The sequence below is a fragment of the Hevea brasiliensis genome, chromosome 5 (genome assembly GCF_030052815.1).
Source record: "Hevea brasiliensis isolate MT/VB/25A 57/8 chromosome 5, ASM3005281v1, whole genome shotgun sequence".
Taxonomy (NCBI): Eukaryota; Viridiplantae; Streptophyta; class Magnoliopsida; order Malpighiales; family Euphorbiaceae; genus Hevea; species Hevea brasiliensis.
In genome coordinates, this window is record NC_079497.1 from 85148264 (window position 1) to 85168554 (window position 20291).

General features: G+C 36.3%; 1 protein-coding gene across 6 annotated transcripts in view; it reads left to right on the forward strand.

Moving 5' to 3' along the window:
- Positions 1-20003, forward strand: part of LOC110658374 (uncharacterized) — a 46313-nt gene extending 26310 nt beyond the window's left edge. For 5 of the 6 annotated variants that reach the window (XM_058147218.1, XM_058147220.1, XM_058147221.1 and 2 more), the window contains 3 exons: positions 905-950; positions 19344-19504; positions 19715-20003. In XM_058147218.1, coding sequence (XP_058003201.1) covers positions 905-950; positions 19344-19504; positions 19715-19784 — 277 coding nt within the window. In that variant the 3' untranslated portion in view covers positions 19785-20003. Of the gene's footprint in view, positions 1-904; positions 951-12007; positions 12125-19343; positions 19505-19714 lie in introns of those variants that run through there. The other variant, XM_058147222.1, reaches the window with a different exon arrangement.
- Positions 20004-20291: the final 288 nt, after the last annotated feature.

Genomic DNA, 20291 nt, shown 5'->3' on the forward strand with positions numbered 1-20291 from the left:
TTATTGTTGCTTGCTTTTTAATTCAACTGGAGCGGAAAGGGCCCTACTGAAAGATTGGTTGCTTAATTTTTAGTGGGCTAGTAGTTAGTATGTGAAATGCATATTTTCATTATTTCAATACAATACTATTATGACTGCATTAATTTAACTGTTGCAGACAGATTGGATCTATGGTTCTTTATTATTGGTTGGCAATTTTGGTACTCTACAAATAGTTTTGGGAACTCCCAATGCTTTTATCTTTTGATGTTGACTAGGATGCCCTTACTATGTTTCAGTAATTTTAAGAATGCCTTATCTGCCTTGTATCCTTGGTGTAACTATATTCAGAAACACTCAAGTTTTCTTATGTTATTATATATATATATATATATATATATATATATATATATATATATATATATATAATTTTTTTTTTTTTTATAATGTAATGGAGAATGTTTAAGGAGAATTAGCCCCCCAAAAACAGCCGTGAATACCGGACAAAACTTTTCCTTTCTAGATACTTCAAGACAAAGAAAACTATCTCCTTGAACTTTTTCTTATTGCATTTTGAATGTCATTATTAATTTTGAGAGAGTTCTTCAATTCTTTCAAAATGTTGTTGGCAAAGGTAGTAAGAATTTCATTTTTGTCCTTGTGGCAATAAGCAAACAATTGATATGTTATTTATAAATCTTTACAACATAATGAGGCATCTTTGTCAAATTCAATAATAAGTAACCAAGTGGGAGTTCAACAAACTTGTGGATTACTCAAATCCTTTTTGTTCTTGTGAATGGACCATTTCTGTTGGGACCATTGGGCTTTTAAAGCTATCATTATGTCTCTTTGATTATAATGTAATTTTGTTCTGGGATTTATTGGATTTTCCCTCCTTTTCAATTTTGTGTTGTATAAACAGCAAGCTTTTACATGAAAATCCACGAAGTATTGAAGCCTGGGAACTTGTAAGTGGTTCTTACTCTTCAGCTTTCTTTTCCTTGCCATTTTCCTTGAATATTTTATTTTCAAGCCAATTTTGTTGTTTGTTTATATTATATGTTTCAGTACATCCATTGTTGTGATTAATGATTATATATATATATATATATATGACTCTGATGGCTTCTATTCTTCCTCTTCCCTCAAAATTCCTTTATTTTGTGGGTACACTTTTATGTTAGTTGATGAATTGGTAAAAGGCTGTTCATGGATTGTTAGGGTCTGGCATCATGTGCATTTTTCAATAATCCCAAAATTTCTAGATTGATATTTTTCTTTGCAAACTGAAATTGGTACATTGCTTGTCATAATATCAGTTTTGACATGTGGTTTCCATCTAATTATCCAAAATTTTAGTTGTAATTGTTAGAATCCTGCTATATTGTAAATCTCTAAATTAAAGGGATTGTATTTTTTTTTCCTTGTCGTTATCTTCTTCCTCTTTTTATTAGTTTCCTAGAATATCTAGATTTCTTTTGTATCTAGGACTGTTGTATATAAATAGCAAGAGTGTACAAATACATGCTGAAGTACACATTCTTCTCTCCAAGAATTCTTCTCAACATGGTATCAGAGGACAACCACCTTTAGTGGCATAATTTTTTCTTAAAGAGGAAGTAGAGTTTCTAAGTGGGTAAGCTTCTAGTGACCTGTAGAAGGAGAATGAAGCGTCACTGCCTACCCTAAGAGGAAGCCCACTCGCCGATCGGTCTATCACTAAAGATTTGTCACCATCTATTGAAAGGTGTGAGAGATCTCACCAATTTTCTACACACTGGCGCGTGAGCGTTCTTTCGATGACTTTTTCCTGCTGAGTCTTCTTCCGGTGTTCTCCCCTAATTGTTGCGCCTCTGCCCAACTTATTCCTCTTGCCTGATTTGCACATTGATACTTGGACCTATTTGTTTGAACCTGTACTGTTGTGTTTTTTTGTCTGGTGTTGTTGTTCTACTATTCTTTTTTTTCTTTTTTTTTTTTTTAATGGCCGAGAAAAAAAAAATGAAATGTCTGAAACTAAGATGGGTATTATGACTAACAGTCCTCTTTTACAAATCAGTTCTCTAAAGCTTGACAGTACTAATTATTTTGTATGGTCAAGATCTTGTTTGTTGTTTATTCAGGCTAGAGAACTGCAAGGATATGTTACCGGGGATAAAACAAAACCGAAAAGCTAAGAGTACCACTTATAGTCAATGGGAATCAGAGAATTCCCTTGTGATGTCTTGGCTTATAAATTTAATGCAATCTCAGATAGCCCGTGGTTATTTGCTATTGAACAGTGCGGCTGCTTTTTGGAATGCAGTCTTCCAAACTTATTCTCAAATGGTCCAAACTTATTCTCAAATGGGCAATGATGCACAAATCTATGAGCTTCAAAACAAAGTTCATAGTACGAAGCAAGGAGAGATGACCATTGCTCAGCACTTTGCTGAATTGAGTGGTTTGTGGCAGGAATTAGCAGGAATTAGACTATTGCCAAGACTTTCAAGCCACCTATACTGTTGATGCTGTTAAATTCCAAAAATTGATTGAAAAAGAATGGATCTATGACTTCCTTGTTGGGTTAGACATAGAGTATAATTAGATTGGGGTCTAAGTGCTTGGCAAGGACCCCATGTCTTCCCTAAGGCAAACTTATTCATATGTATAGTAGGAGGAAAGTAGAAGTGTCATGATCCATTCTTTACCTACTGATAAGGCAATGTTAGTAGCTGGTTCCCCACGAGAACAATTACGTCCCTCTTAATGGTCTATCGGATAAGGATCATTTACACAATAATTACTATGGAAAATCAAAGCATACAAAGGAACATTGCTGGAAGCTACATGGTCGCTTATCCAAAGGGTATGGAGGTAAATGTATGAGCTTAACAACACCACAAACAAATGTTTCTGAGATAGTGGATTTTTTCGAAAACAAAGCTCGTGCTGCCACCATTGGGATCTCCTCCAATGAAGAAGTACAGTCCTTGAGGCATTTGCTGTCATAGCTGGAATCTCAAACTGCCACAGTTGCCTTTTCTAATTTTGCTAAATCAGTTAATGCTTTTCTTGCTAATATTGAAAAATCTCTTTGGGTTATAGATTCTGAAGCAAACAAGCACATGATAGGCTCTTTAAATAAATTTACAAATTATTCCTCATGGTCAGGAAAAGAAAAAGTCCGCATAGTGGATGGATCCTTAGCCAATATTTCTGGAACAGGTTCTGTCGAATGCATTCCTGTAAAGCTTACATCAGTTTTGCTTGTGTTTGGTTTTACTATTAACCTTTTATTTGTTAGCTCTATTACTAAAGCCCTTAATTGTAAAATTGAATTTTTTCCTACCCGTTGTGTGTTTTAAGAACTGAAAACAGGGAAAATGATTGGCAGTAGCAGGTTGTAAGATGGCTTGTATTTGCTAGATGATAGTAATGGTTTCTTAAACCCCAAAGTTTTGGTAGGAAATTCAATAAGAGCTGATAAGGAGATCATTCAATGGCATAGGAGATTATGACATTTTTCTTTTTTAACCTTAGATTTTGTTTAGACAATGCAAATGAGAATGGTTAGTTTGTGAGGCTTGTGAACTTGCCAAACAGACAAGGCATTCTTATCCTTCAATAAATAATAAAGCTTTGGTTCATTTTATAACTATCCATTATGATGGGGTCCTGTTTCAACAGTTTCTTTATCTGGTTATAGATGGTTTGTCACTTTTATTGACTGTTGCATTAGGTCTGTTATGGAAAGTCAATCATTATATTATTTCTGTGTATATTCTGTATTCTGTATTCCTATTTAGGATTTCTTATTTAGGATTTCTTCCTAATTAGTATAACACAATTATAGGAATCAATTGTATATAAATACCCATGTACAGATTAATTGAAATATATGAGAATCATCTCTTTCTACATGGTATCAGAGCAGGTCATCTATCTAGGGTGATTATTTGTTCTCACCACCCAGCTCAGGAGAAACCTTGGCCGACCACCGCTTCGACCGATCAACATTGCCGTGTCGCCTCAATCCCCTCATTCCACCACTGTGTCTTTGTTGCGATCCAAGACACCATTAAAGGACTTCGAGGTTTGGCTCTCGGATCCTATTTCGGTATTTGCTTGATTTGTGATTTTGGATTATTTTGTTGTCACAAGACTTTGGATTAGCTGCTGGTTAGTTTTCTTTGTCTCAACAAATGGCGACAATAAGAATGTTATTTACGATGTGATTCGATGATGACTAAGATCACGGAACACAAACTTAATGGTTCGAATTATCCGGAGTGGAGTAAGATCGTTAGGGTCTATTTGCGTAGCATTGATAAGGATGATCACCTTACTAAAGATCCACCTACCGATGATACACAACAAACTTGGCTAAGGGAGGATGCTCGGTTGTTTTTGCGGCTTGAACTCTATTCACAAAGTGAGGTAATTAGTTTAATTAATCACGTGAATTTGTTAAGGAATTGATGGATTACTTAGATTTTCTCAGATTCGTAAAGGGAATATCTCCCGTATTTATGATGTTTGTAAGGCATTCTACCGTCTTTGAGAAAGAGAATAAGTCTCTCACGGCTTATTTTATGGATTTTAAACGGGTATATGAGGAACTTAATGTATTGTTGCCTTTTAGTTCGATGTGAAAGTTCAAAGCCCAACGGAGCAACTGGTTGTTATGAGTTTTCTTGCAGCCTTCCTTCGAGTATGAGATCGCTAAATCTCGATTCTTTCCAGCTCGAGATTTCCTCTTTGCATGAAACATTCACACGGGTCCTTCGTGCAGAGTACCCAATCTTCACAGCCTGCCAGTAGTGCTCTTATTAGCCGTAATCCAAATGGACAACAGGATAATAGAAGAGGAAGTAGAGGAAGAATTACAGGCAACAGAAGTAATCAGCGTAATGGAGAAGCTAGTTCTAATCAGGACTCAAGATGAGTCATTTGTTATTATTGTCATGAGCCTGGCCATACAAAATATAATTGTCCACAACTTCAGAAGAAAAATCAGCGATCACAGATGGCAAATATGGCAGCAGAGGATTCTACAGTATATTCCTCTGAGAAAACTATTTTGGTATCTGCAGAGGATTTTGCAAAGTTTTCCCAGTATCAGGCATCTCTAAAGCCTACCAGTTCCCCTATCACTGCGATCGCTGAGTCAGGTAAATCCACTACATGCCTTATGTCTTCCTCATCCAAATGGGTTATTGATTCTGGTGCAACAGATCACATGACAGGTAATTCTAGTATTCTATTTGCTTTTCAGTCTAATCTCACTTCCTCTACAGTTACTTTAGCTGATGGTTCTACTTCTTGTGTCATGGGTTCTGGAACTGCGAATCCGACTTCGTCAATTTCTTTGTCATCTGTTTTGTGTCTACCAAATTTCTCTTTTAATCTACTTTCTGTTAGTAAACTTACTCGTACCTTAAATTGTTCTATTTCTTTTTTTTTTTTCTGATCAGTGTTTGTTTCAGGATCTTACGACGAAGCAGATTATTGGTAGAGGACGTGAGTCAGGTGGTCTCTACATTCTGGAAAATCATGTACCGCGATCGCTTGTTTGCTCCAGTACCTTAACACCTCTTGAAGCTCATTGTAGATTGGGTCATCCTTCTTTGTCTACCATGAAGAAGTTGTGTCCTCGATTTGATCTTTATCGACTAGAATGTGAGTCGTGTCGGTTTGCAAAACATCATCGTTTGCCTTCTCGTGTCTAGAGTCAATAAACGGGCTTCATTCCCTTTTGAGTTAGTTCATTCGATGTTTGGGGTCCTTGTTCATTACTTCTAAACTGGATTTCGTTATTTTGTTACTTTTGTTGATGATTACTCGTGTTACTGGTTATATTTAATGAAGAATCGCTCGAGTTGTTTTCTATCTTTTGTGCCTTTTGTAATGAAATCAAAACTCAATTTAATATTTCATGCGCATATTAAGAAGTGACAATGCTAAAGAATATTTTTCAAAGACAATTTCGATCGTATATGACACAAAATGGCATTCTTCATCGATCTTCTGTGTGGATACCCCATCCCAAAATGGCGTGGCGAAAGAAAAATCGGCATCTTCTTGAGGTAACTCGTGCTCTTCTTTTTCGGATGAAAGTTCCTAAACACTTTTGGGCGGATGCGCTTTCTACGGCATGTTTTTGATCAATCGTATGCCTTCTTCTCATCCTTAATGGGGATATTCCTTATCGCTTTGTTCCCTACAAAATCTTTGTTTCCGTTGAACCCCGTATTTTTGGTTGTACTTGTTTTGTACGTGATGTTCGTCACAGTTACTAAATTGGATCCAAAGTCTCTCAAATGTATCTTCCTTGGGTACTCCCGGATCCAAAAAGGGTACCGTTGTTTCTCTCCTACTCTTAATCGTTATCTTGTTTCTGCAGATGTCACATTTTTTGAGTCCACTCCATTTTTTTCTCAATCATCTGTGTATGAGAGTCAGGGGGAGGACGATGATATCTTAATATATCTTGTCAACCAATGTCTAGTCCTCTCTCACACCCTATTTCTTCCGTCTCTAGACCTACTCGGCCTCCCGTTGTTCATGTTTATTCCAGAGATTGAGATTCCCGACTCGGATCCTCCACCGGCTACTTCGTTGGGAGATCCTGCACTCATACTGATCATGATTCTGATCTAGACTTACCCATTGCTCTTCGTAAAGGTAAACGTTCATGTACTTACCCTATCTCTTCTTTTGTTTCTTATAATCAATTGTCTTCTTGTTCTCGGTGTTTTGTTACTTCTTTAGACTCTATTCCCATCCCTAATACTGTTGGTGAGGCACTGTCTCATCCTGGCTGATGTGCTGCTATGAAAGAGGAAATGGAGGCTTTAGATGCTAATGGTACATGGGAACTGTTGCCTTTGCCCACTGATAAGAAAGCTATTGGTTGCAAATGGGTATTTACAGTAAAGGTAAATCCTGATGGTTCTGTGGCTAGATTAAAAGCACGCCTTGTAGCAAAAGGATATGCTCAGACATATGGGGTTGATTACTCTGACACTTTTTCTCCTGTAGCTAAACTTACTTCTGTTCGCTTGTTTATCTCTTTAGCAGCTACATATGATTGGCCCCTGCACCAATTGGATATCAAGAATGCCTTCCTTCATGGTGATCTTCAGGAGGAGGTGTATATGGAGCAACCACCTGGGTTTGTTGCTCAGGGGGAGTTGGGTAAAGTTTGTAGGCTTCGGAAGTCTCTTTATGGCTTGAAACAAAGTCCTAGGGCCTGGTTTGGGAGATTCAGTGAAGCAGTACAGGAATTTGGTATGCAAAAGAGTAAGTGTGATCACTCAGTATTTTATAAGCAATCTGAGGCTGGTCTAATTCTCCTGGTAGTCTATGTGGATGACATTATCATCACTGGGAGTGACTCTGCAGGTATTTCATCTCTTAAAATCTTCCTCCAAACCCAGTTTCAGACCAAAGACTTGGGATTATTAAAGTATTTTTTGGGTATTGAAGTTATGAGAAGTAAGAAGGGTATTTTCTTGTCTCAAAAAAAATATGTCCTTGATCTATTGACAGAGACAGGAAAATTAGGTGCTAAGCCTTGTAGTGCACCAATGACTCCAAATTTACAACTGTTAGCAGGGGATAGTGAGTTGTTTGAAGATCCAGAGAGATACAGGAGATTGGTAGGAAAATTGAACTACCTTACTGTCACTCGTCCTGACATTGCTTATGCCGTTAGTGTGGTAAGTCAGTTTATGTCTTCCCCAACTGTTGCTCATTGGGAAGCCTTGGGACAAATCTTGTGCTATCTGAAGGGAGCTCCAGGAAAAGGTTTGTTATATGGTAATCATGGGCATTTAAATGTTGAATGTTTTTCAGATGCCGACTGGGCTGGATCTAAGGTTGATAGGAGGTCAACTACTGGATATTGCGTTTTTGTTGGAAGAAATTTGGTGTCTTGGAAAAGCAAGAAGCAGAGTGTAGTTTCTCGATCTAGTGCTGAATCCGAATACAGAGCCATGGCACAATCAGTATGTGAGGTAATGTGGATATTTCAATTACTAGATGAGACAGGTTTTAAGACCCCCCTGCCTGCGAAATTGTGGTGTGATAATCAAGCTGCTCTGCATATTGCTTCTAATCCGGTATTTCATGAGCGGACCAAACATATTGAGATTGATTGTCACTTTGTTCGTGAAAAGATTCAACAACAGATCATCTCAACAGGACATATCAAAACTGGAGAGCAGTTAGGAGATATTTTCACAAAAGCTCTGAATGGAGCTAGGATTGACTACATTTGTAACAAGTTGGGCATGATTAACATCTATGTTTCAACTTGAGGGGGAGTGTTATGGAAAGTCAATCATTATATTATTTCTGTGTATATTCTGTATTCTGTATTCCTATTTAGGATTTCTTATTTAGGATTTCTTCCTAATTAGTATAACACAATTATAGGAATCAATTGTATATAAATACCCATGTACAGATTAATTGAAATATATGAGAATCATCTTTTTCTACAAGGTCAACTTAGGTTTATTTGATGAGAGCTAAATATGAAGTTTTTTCTTGTTTTTAGCTGTTTCATAAAATGATTTTCATCCAATTTAATGCATAGGTCAAAATTCTAAGAATTGACAATGAGACAAAATATATGAACAAAGTTTTCCAATCTTATTTAGAGTCTCATGGGATCCTACATCAAACTAGTTGTGTGAATACAAGTGCACAAAATGGGGTATCTGAAGGGAAAAATAGCCATTTACTTGAAATGGCTCAATCACTTATGTTTACAATGAACCTTCCCACATCATATTTGGTGGATGCTGTTCTTTTTTGTAGCATATCTCATTAATCGAATGCCTCTTCACACTACTTTAAAAGTCCTCTGGAAACTGTTAAGGGTAAGAATTCCTATACTATTCTTCCAAAGGTTTTGGGTGTGTTTGCTTTGTTCATAGATCACATGTTAGGAAACTAGAACCTAGGTAATGCAGTATGGGAAAATAGAATTTAGGAATTATTCTCATTGTAAAATTAGAAAATTTAAGAGTTTTATTATTTAGGAATTTTTATCTTATTAGGTCTCTTTTTTACAAATTTTATTATTTTCTAATTTATTTTAATTTAATTTAGTATTCTTAATTATGATTGAATTACGATTCTAAAATTCTAATGTCATTGGGATTCCTAATTCTATAAATAAGGCCTAGGGTTTCTATTATTATTAGACAAGTTTTGAATTATGATTATTATTGAGATTAATAAAATTATTGGGAATTAGTTCTCTTTTTCAAGGATTGATCCTTGTTTGTTTTTATTCTTAGCTGTTCTACATCAATTTGATATCAGAGCTTAAAATTGAGCCAAATTTCCATCGCCTTCTCCAAAATTACCAGACTTCCTATTCAAGTCTTCCCATTTCTTAGATTCCCACAGGTGTTTTTGTCCTTCGAAATTTTTCCTTGTTGCCTACAATTAAAAAAAAAAAAAAGGTCAAAGACCAGAAGAACCCAGCAACTCGTCGTCAGCCGATCTATCTCTTCGCATCGTCGGAACTTCAGTCCGATGCCCCTAGGGCCTTAACCTGACGGATCGAGTATTCGGATCAGCTTCCACAGCCCAACAAGCTCACCCTTGTTTTTAGCAGAAAAAACTGTTAAAAGCTGAATTTTGAGTTTTTTTTTTTCTTTTCTTCATGTAAGGTATGATTTCTTACTTCAAATGCCATAGGAACTTGTATTGAGAGGCTAGAAGAGGAGTATAAAAATTTTCTTGAAGAAATTAATTATGATATTGGATTTCATAAGGGTTGATTACTATCTCTATATCAGTGGATAATTATAGTTAGAGACGTGATCATGAAAGATGTTCTTTCTTAAATGGTGAATATCGAGAAGTTAGACAAAGTTTACTAGAGAAGGAAAGGGAATATGAAGATTTACAACAATTCTTACAATTTAAGGAAAGAGAGCTTAAATAATACAGGCAAGAACTGGTGATTTCAAGTGTGAAAAAATTAAAAGCACAACTTGATAAGTTATCAAAAGTAGAAGTACAAGTTGATGAGTTATCAAAAATAAAGCTTAATAAGTTATTGGTAGTTGTGCAAAAACTTAAAGAAGAAATTCAAATTGTAAAAGGGAAGAAGCTTGATGTTGAAGAAGAACAAGAAGAAAAATTCGAAGAGCAACTTAAAGATGAGAATGAGGAACAAAAGGAGCAACCTAGAGGAAGAGTATGAGATTGAAGAATCCAACGATTCAAGTCTTGAGCATTCACATGTTGAAGAGCCTTTTCCAGAGCAAGAAATTGATAAAACTGCACAACCAAACCTTGAGGAAGATATATTGGGAATGAATAAGATTCTATGAAGACATCAATAAAAATTGAAGATCCTATTAAGTTAAAGGGCATTTCAACTGTTGTTCTAGTTGATTTTATCTGCCCAGATGTTTTTAAGAATACAAAAGCGAGCACAAACTTCTTCAAGTTGTTCTTATTGCTACCGTCCAAGATGATCATACTGTGTGTTCTCCTTAGTTCTTGATCTTTCAACACTTCAGAACTTGAGGTCGAGTTTTCTCCATACAAGGGAAAATAATACAGTATGGAAAAATAGAATTTAGGAGTCACTCTTATTGTAAAATTAGAAAATTTAAGAGTTTTATTATTTAGGAATTTTTATCTTATTAGTCTCTTATTTAGAAATTTTATTATTTCCTAATTTATTTTGGTTTAATTTAGTATTCCTAATATGTGATTGAGATTCCTAATTCTATAAATAAGACTCAGGGTTTCTCTTGTTAGTAGAGTAGCTTTGGATTATGATTATTATTGAGATTAATAAAATTATTGAGAATTAGTTCCTTTTTTCAAGGATTGGTCTTTGTTTTGTTCTTTGTTCTTAGCTGTTCTACATCACTAGGGCTCAAAAATGTGTGTTTGTGGGTTATTCTAGCACTTAAAAGGTTTACAAGTGTTATCATACTCCCTCTAGGAAATACTTTGTAGGTATGGATATTACCTCTGGAGAATATGAACCTTACTTCTCGCTACCTCTTCAAGGGAAGCATAAGGAAGAGGCGACTAATTTACCTTTCCAGGGGGAGATGTTTTTTGAACCTAATCATGGCATTGAGAATAAGGATACTGAGGATAAGGACCAACCTTCACCATCATTTCGTCAACCCCAACCTCAAACCACAGCAAGATTGAATAAATTGGATTTAAGAACCTACACTTGTCAGAACATGACGGATATAAACATTGAGCATGATATGACTAATCAGTTAGAACCTTTGGATTTAGCTCCTGAACATTCTGAGCAAGAAGAATTATGTAGTGAGTTTCCTTCTTCTGATACTCCTAATACTTCTGTTGATAATCTTGATTTACCCATTGCTCTTAGAAAAGGAATTAGGGCTTGCACTAAACATCCTATATCTAAGTTTGTTGCGTATGATTCTTTATCTCCTTCCTATAGAGCTTTTGTCTTGCCTATTTCTTCTGTTTCTATCCCACAGGATTAGAAAGAAGCATACTTTTATCTAAAATGGAAGGCAGCTATGGTAGAAGAGATAAAGGCTTTGGCAAAAAATGTGACATGAGATCTTTTTACTCTGCCTCTGGGGAAGAAACTGGTGGATGCATAGTTTAGGAGAACTCAAAGTCTACTATAAAAAAAGGGAATGATGTGACAGATAAACTCCAACAGAAATATCAGATAAGGATAAATTCAAGGGAGGAGCAATCTGCTGATTAAAGAGAATTATCTTCAGTTTGTTGAGGATAATATTAGTTGAGTTATAAATGTAACAGAGGATAAGGGAAAGGGGATTTTTTTTTTTTTTTTTTCCTGAAATTATGGCATGTTACCTGGGAAAGAAGAAACATTAGTCTAGTGTATTGGGTTAATTCTTATTCTGTTCTTGATTGCTCCATTTGTTATTTCCTTTATTGTTCTTGAGTGAATTGATTATCAATTGTTCTCATTCTTGAAGTGAATAAAAGTTCTTATTTCCATTTTATCTCATTTGTGTTCTGAACAAATTCCTAGAGTGGAATAGATAGAGAGGAATTTGGCAGTTGTGGAGGGTGCTCTGGTTCAACTAAGAGATGCCAAAGAACAAACAGATTGTCGCATCATTGGTCTATGTGACGAATGGGCACAAGCAAAACAACAACTGTAAAAATTAGACAGTATTGATGGTTTACTAAACTCTCTAGTCAAGGGAAAAAATACAATGGATGATGGGACCCATATCACTGCTAGTCAGCTGAATTCCACCCTCCAAAGGGAATCTTCCACTTATCAGCCATTACCATTTCAACAACCTGCTTATGATCTTTCCTTAGCTGCTAAAAATATGGAGTTGCCCAGTTTTGTTGGTACAGACCCAATCGGATGGATCGCACGTGTAGGACAACATTTCACAATAAATCAAACCCGCAACAATACCAAGATACCCATAGCCATGGTTTTTATGGAAGGGACAATGCTACATTGGTTGTGACAATGGTCACCTTCTATGACATGCGATCGATTCACGTTGGAACTCATGCATCATTATGGAGGCGACATGAAAGCAAATTCTTGTGAGCGCTTGGCTGCTCTGCGTCAGGTATCCTCTCTTGATGAATTTATTGATTTATTTGTTACTCAGGCTGCATAGGTACCATGGTTATCCGATCAACAATACTTGGGTCATTTCTTGAGTGGCTTGCATGATGAAATTTGAGTTCGGATACAATCCCATGACTCCACACACATTTTTCATACAATGATGCTGGCTAGAGAAATTAAACATGAATTGCAATTTTCCATAGCAACCCATGGAATGGGGAAGATGACTACTGAAAATAAATGAGCTTCTCTAATTAGCCCAGGCCCACAGCTTATATCAACACCCAAAATCCTACTCTTCCCAGCCCAAGTCCTTTCCTCACCATCCTCGCCCTCCATATACAGCAACAAAGGTGATACCCAAGCACCATCAGTTTCTTGCCTACCTGTTCCTACACCTCCAATGGTGACTTCTAAAACTACACAACCTACTCTCAAAGCCAGGGGAACAGGACACTTCTTATCAAGAGTTCCTTGATTTAAGAGCAAAAGGACTCTGCTACCAATGTAAACAACCTTGTTGTCCCCTTCATGAGTGCCCAAATAAAACCTTACGAGCCATAATTTTGGGAGATGATGAGTAGTTGTCGGAAGAAGGAGAATATGGGCTATTGGAAACGGAGGATCAATTGGAGACTTCAAATGAGGCTCATTTCACCCAATTAGATCTTCCATTCTACTTGGTAGGAGGTATTTCGAGCCCTAAAACCATGAAACTGATGGGTAAAATCAATGATAAACCTGTAGTGGTCATGATTGATAGTGGTGCAAGCCACAATTTTATTTCTATGGATATCGTGCATCAATTAAATTTATAGGTAATACCTACAGCGCAATTTTGGGTACGCCTTGGTGATGGCCATCGAGCGCAATCCAGTGGTATTTGTCGCACATGACCTTTGGTATTGCAAGATGTTCACATCAATCCTAATTGCTATGTCTTTCTATTAGGTGGAATGGATATAATTCTTGGCATCGACTGGCTTGAAACCTTAGGGGATGTCCAACACAATTGGGGCAAGCTCACAATGTCATTCAAACATCGTGGGACTGTTGTTACTTTACAAGGCAACCCATCCTTAACTAAAGCTCTCACATCTGTAGATGCCTTGTAGAAATTAGTAGATGTTGATTGTTATGCATTACTGTGGATCAATTCTACCAGTGGTGAGGAGATATCTGATATGTCAGAATTATCACCACCCCAACAACATGACTTACAGACCTTACTTCAACAATATATTGCTGTGTTTGGCGAAGCAACTTCTTTACCACCACATAGAGCCATAGATCATGTCATTCCGTTACATCCAGGTACATCACCAATGAGTGTGCATCCATATAGATATGGCCATTAACAAAAAGATGAAATTGAAAGATTAGTATCCGAAATGCTTGTGGCGGGAATCATTCAACCAAGTGTCAGTTCTTTTTCTAGTCCAGTGCTCTTAGTGCAGAAGAAAGACAGGAGTTGGAGATTTTACATCGATTATAGAGCACTGAACAAAGCAACAGTGCCATATAAGTGTTCGATACTAGTAATTATTGAATTGTTAAATGAATTATTTGGTGCTATTTATTTTTCAAAACTTGATTGGAAGTTAGGACGCCACCAAATCCGGGTTTCTCCAACTGATATGCCAAAAATGGCGTTTAGAACTCATTTCGGACACTATAGTTCTTGGTTATGCCATTTGGCCTAACCAACGCCCCTGCAACATTCCAGCTGACTATGAATGATCTCTTTTGGCCCCATATTCGATGATTTGTCCTTGTATTTTTTGACGATATTTTGGTATAATGCAAGACGTGGGAGAATCATCTACGGCACTTGACAATTGTTCTGGAGTTGTTGCACAAAAATTAGTTTTTGGTTAACAAGAAAAAGAGTGCACTGGGCCGTAGAACAATTGAGTACTTCGCGTATGTAATATCAATCCGCGGAGTTCAAATGGATCCTTCCAAAATCAATGTAGTTGTTAAATGGCCTTAGCCAAGAACCTTGAAAGCAGTACATGGTTTCCTTGGCCTCACCGGATATTACCGATGATTCATAAAAGGATATGGGTCCTTAGCTTAACTGTTTAACACAATTGCTGAAGAAGGAAACGCAGGGGAAGTTGGTTTGGAACACTCAAGCTCAACATGCCTTTACTCAAGGCTACTCTTACCTCTTCGCCTGTTCTGACACTTTCAGATTTTACAAAAACATTTGTCATTGAATGTGATGCTTCAGGGACCGGAATTGGGACAATTCTAATGCAGGATCATAGGCCCATCGCATATTTTAGCAAGGCATTATCAACTCATACCCAAGCTAAATCCACCTACGAAAGGGAATTGATGGCTTTAGTTCTCTCCATTCATCATTGGTGGCCATACTTGATTGGGCGAAAATTTATTGTTCTCACAAACCATCGGAGCTTGCACAGTATTCTCCATCAGCAGGTCTTAACATCTGCGCAGCAACATTGGATAGCAAAGCTATTGGTTATTACTTTCACATTTAGTACAAATCTGGCAGCACTAATGAAGCAGCAGATGCACTATCTTGTCGGGATGAGGATGTGGATTTTGTTATACAATATCTCGGCCACAATGGTTGGACCTAGAAGAAATTGATGCTCCCACAAGAAGTATGTCAAAATTTGGAGCAAAATCCATCTTCGCATGGCAATTTCAACTTAATTCAGAATCACCTATTCTACAAGGGACAGTTAGTAATTCCAAAACACTCTCCTTGGGTATCAAAATTAATTGCTAAGTTTCACTTTACTCCATCTGAGGGCCATTCTGGGGTTTACAGAACCTATAGGTGGTTAGCAACAAATCTATATTGGTAGGGTATGATGAAGTCGGTTACTGATTTTGTTGCCTCATGTTTAATTTGTTAAAAAAATAAATATGAGACCCTTTCTCAAGTGGGATTGTTGCAGCCATTGCCAATACCTGAAATGGTGTGGGAAGATATTTCAATGGATTTTATAATTGGCCTTCCAAAGTCATAGGGGATGGATTGCATTTTTGTTTTAGTTGATAGTTTATCAAAATATGGGCACTTCTTGAGTTTAAAGCATCCATTTACTGCGAAAAGTGTTGCTGACCTATTTATTTGTAATATTGTGAAATTCATGGCATGCTAAGGTCCATCGTTAGTGACAGAGACCCTTTGTTCCTCAGTAAATTTTGGTCTGAATTGTTTCGTCTACATGGCACTAAATTACAGATTAGTACAGCCTATCATCCTAAAACAAACGGCTAAACAGAAATTTTGGATTGTGCTCTTGAAGCATGTTTGTGTAGTTTCCTTCAGACCAGCCAAAAGATTGGCATAAGTGGTTACATTGGGCTGAATTCTGGTATAACACTAGCTATCATACAGCTGCTAAGATGACGCCTTTTCTGGCGATATGTGGACGAACACCTCCAACTATTCAACAGTATTTTCTAGGAGAAACCAAAGTTTAAGCGGTTGCGCAAGCATTGCAAGATAGAGATGAAATCCTGTGTCAGTTGACGTTTAATTTACAAAGGGCCCGAAATCGAATGACAATAGTAGCTAATAAACATCGTCAGGATGTCTCTTATAATGTGGGTGACTTTGTATTTCTTAAATTATGACCTCACGGCCATCACTCTCTTCATGCCAGAGTTAACCAAAAACTTTCAGCACGATGCTATGGGCCATGCAAGATAATACAAAGGGTAGGGTTAGTGGCATATCTTCTTCAATTGCCTGATGTCTGAATTGATCCTGTTTTCCATGTGTCCTTGTTAAAGAAGGTTAGAGGTGAGCATGAGGTTGCTAATCAGTTACCACAACACTTAGACACTGACACAGAGCTGCTAGAACTAGAACAAGTGCTGCAAACTAAAAAAGTGCAGCTAGATGGGAATCTGGCATGTTGCCTGGGAAAGCAGAAACATTAGTCTACTGTATTGGGTTAATTCTTATTCTGTTCTTGATTCCTTCATTTATTATTTCCTTTATTGTTCTTGAGTGAATTGATTGTCAATTGTTCTCATTCAAGAAGTGAATAAAAGTTCTTATTTCCATTCTTTCTCATTTGTGTTCTGAATAAATTCCTAACTCTATCAATGCAAATGGGTATTTACCATAAAACATAAAGCAGATTGTTCCATTGAAAGATATAAGGCCAGGTTAGTGGCAAGAGGATTATCAAGAGACTTTTGTACCTGTTGCTAATTGAATACAATCTGGATCTTGCTGTCATGTGCTGCAAACCTTGAATGGGACTTACAGCAGGTTTGATGTGAGAAATACTTGTTTGCATGGAGATTTGGAAGAAGAAGCACACATGGAAATCTCTCCAAGATTTGAGGGTGAAAGGACCAAATGAAAAGCCTGTAGATTGAAAAAGGCACTATGTGGTTTGAAGTAGTCACCAAGAGCATGATTTGACAGATTTAGTAAGACCATGATTTCCTTTGGGTTCTATCAAAGCAGTGCTGATCATACCCTATTCATGAAACACCGTAGTGCTCATTATTTATGTTGATGATATAGTGGTGACGAGATGACAAGGAAGAGATTGCTCATCTAAAGGAGTGCTTGGCTCTGGAATTTGAGATTAAAGACTTGGATAGATTAAGGTACTTTCTTGGAATAGAAGTTGCCAAATCAGACAGCGGGATTTTTATTTCTCAAAGGAAGTATACATTAGACCTTTTAGATGAGACAGGTATGTTGGGCTGTAAACTTGCGGAATCTCCTATTGAAGCTAATCACAAGCTGCAAGCTGGAATTGGGGAGGCAGTTGACATAGGAAGATATCAGAGGTTAGTTAGGAGATATTTTCTCTCTCTCATACTATACCAGACATAGCCTATTCTATATATGCTTGACCTCGAAAATCTCACTTAGAAGCTATTTTTCGTATTTTGAGGTATTTAAAATCTGCACTTGGAAAATGACTTCTTTTTTCAAAGCATGGCCATCTCCAAATAAAAGCCTTTACATATGCAAATAGGGCTAGATCTCTTGATAATAAGAGATCAAAATCAGGTTATTGCTTTTTTGTTGATGGCAATTTAGTCACTTAGAGAAGTAAAAAGCATTATGTAACAGCATGATCTAGTGCAGAGGCAGGATATAGAGCTATGGCATAGGATATATGTGAGCTATTGTGGTTGCGAAAATTGATGGAGGAAATACGATTATCAGAAATAAACAATTTGTCCTTATTTTGCGACAATAAAACTGTTATCAATATAGTTCATAACACAGTTCAACATGATCGGACCAAACATATAGAGATTGATCGATACTTCATAAAAGAGAAAATAGTAGATTGGTCTTTAAGTGTCTCTTATGTGACTTCCAAAAAACAAGTGGCTTATGTGTTTACTAAAGGTTTAAACAAAAAGATATTTCACACTCTAGTTTGCAAGTTGGACATGTGTAACATGCATGAAGCAATTTGAGGGGGCGTGTTGGAATCCTACCAGATTATAAATCCCTAAATTAAAGGGATTGTATTTTTCTTTCCTTGTAGTTATCTTCTTCCTCTTTTTATTAGTTTCCTAGAATATCTCGATTTCTTTTATATCTAGGACTATTGTATATAAATAGGAAGAGTGTACAAGGTGAATAAATACTGAAGTACAAATTCTTCTCTCTAAGAATCCTTCTCAACATTAAGTAACCCTTTAAAATACATATAATGCAAAAGAAATTTTAACTCATCTCCACCATTACCTCTGTCAAAATAGCAAATTTTCCATTTGATAAACCTAGAAAATCATGCAGAAAACATAAGGATAACTTCAAAAATATACTTTGGTTTTGCACATCGACATTTAAAGGGTTTTTTTGTTTTTTATTTTTCATTATGAGGTTAGCCTTTTTAGCCCTTAATAGATGTGGAAGTCATCTGTGATTAAAAAGAAAGTTTTTAATAAAATTTTTAACACATGGTCATTTTTAATTAAAATTTGTTTAAATAATTTCAACATGCAAAAAAGAAAAAAGATTAAACATGGCTGCCCCATTGGCCTACCATAATGGTGTAAGTGGACTAATTAACAGCCACATGGCATCATTTTATTTAAAAAAATTTGTCAACCACATGGTATTTTACAAAATTTTACACCACCCACCAAAAAAAAAAAGAAAATTGCAGGACAATGAAAATAATAATTAGGGTTTGAGGATTTACTACATGGAGAATCTGATAATGGAATCATTTAGACTTATGGTGTGTTTGGTAGAAAGTTAAAAACTCAAGGGTTAAATGTTATCCTTGTAAATTTTAATCTTTAAGGAGGTTAATTATTAATTTAGACTTTCAAAGTTAACATTTAACCCTTCAAAAATGTATAAATATTAATGAGGTGCAAAGTTAATCTATTCTCTTTTAAGTATCCAAACAACATTAATGAGAGTTAAAAGTTACAAGAATAACAGTTACTCATTGTTAATCTCGTACTAAACACCCCCTTAGTAATCCCATAGGTTTATGTTGAGACATTAACACAATAGGTTTAAATTGGATTTCATGTGTTTAAGATATTTAAATTTGCAAGGGAATCAAATGTTTGGTTTGGACAGGACTGCAACCAATACTGTATCACATTTCACGTTATACCCCAAAAAATGTAGATTTCAGTTCATGAACACATTTAGATTTGGAGTGAGATTAAAATTTATTTTGTTCAAGCTTTATAAGCTTTTTACTTTATATGAATGACCATACTATTTCATTTGCCCTTTCTAAAACTACTGTATTGGTTCTTTCCTTGTTCTCAGGTCAGTACCAACATTTTCCGCAAGTATAGTGGACCAGTTGATATTTGGTTGTCTATGTTATTAGCTACCAAAGACACTAAAACAGTGATGCATTGCTTGCTAAATGAGCATCCCCAGAAGAGTTTCCATGCAATGTCAGAACACTCAAGCCAATGGGTTTGGTATGTATGCTTAAACCAAATTAATAGAAAGTAATTGGGGGAGACTAGTTGTCAGGTCCTAAGTAGGGAATGACTCGGCTCCCATAGTTTGTGTATTTTGGGTTATGATTTGCGTGAGTTATCATTTCCCTTTTATTTTTGTTGATTTATTTCAGATGAACGGAAATTGAGTAAACCCTTCGAATTGTCTAATGACATCAAATCTTGCAGGTTCCGGAAACTTTTTGTTTCATTTTCCAGCTATACTTATGTGAACACTCTCAGAAAGATCAGCATGTAGGAATATGCTAAAGTTGTCAGAACCTAGTGATGCCTCTCTGTGCTAATATTTATCTGATTTTGGCATGTGCCATCTTTTTAGCACACATTCTCGTTAATCTTCATCCATGTATGTCAGCTGAGTTTTTGATATCAAATTTTAGCACTCATGAACGCAAATCAAGTCTTCACAGCAGTAAAAAGAATGTCCTAATTGAATATTATTAGTTGATTGCTTGCTAGCTAATCTGTGCTTTAAGTATGGATATATAGGCTAGCACATTACTCACAAGTGATGTGGCACAATGAATCATTTTGGCAAACTCACAAGGGAAGGGGGAAGGCTACAATACGGAGGAATATAAAATTTTACACTAAAAAAAGATGTTATATACTTGTAGCATGTTTAACATGATACTAACATGATTTTTAGTTCAGCCAGGGTTTGAGCCCTGTTTCTCTGAGCTAACTTATTTTGAAATTATAGTTACAATTATGCTGGCTTTATCCGAATGTAATCTTATTATAG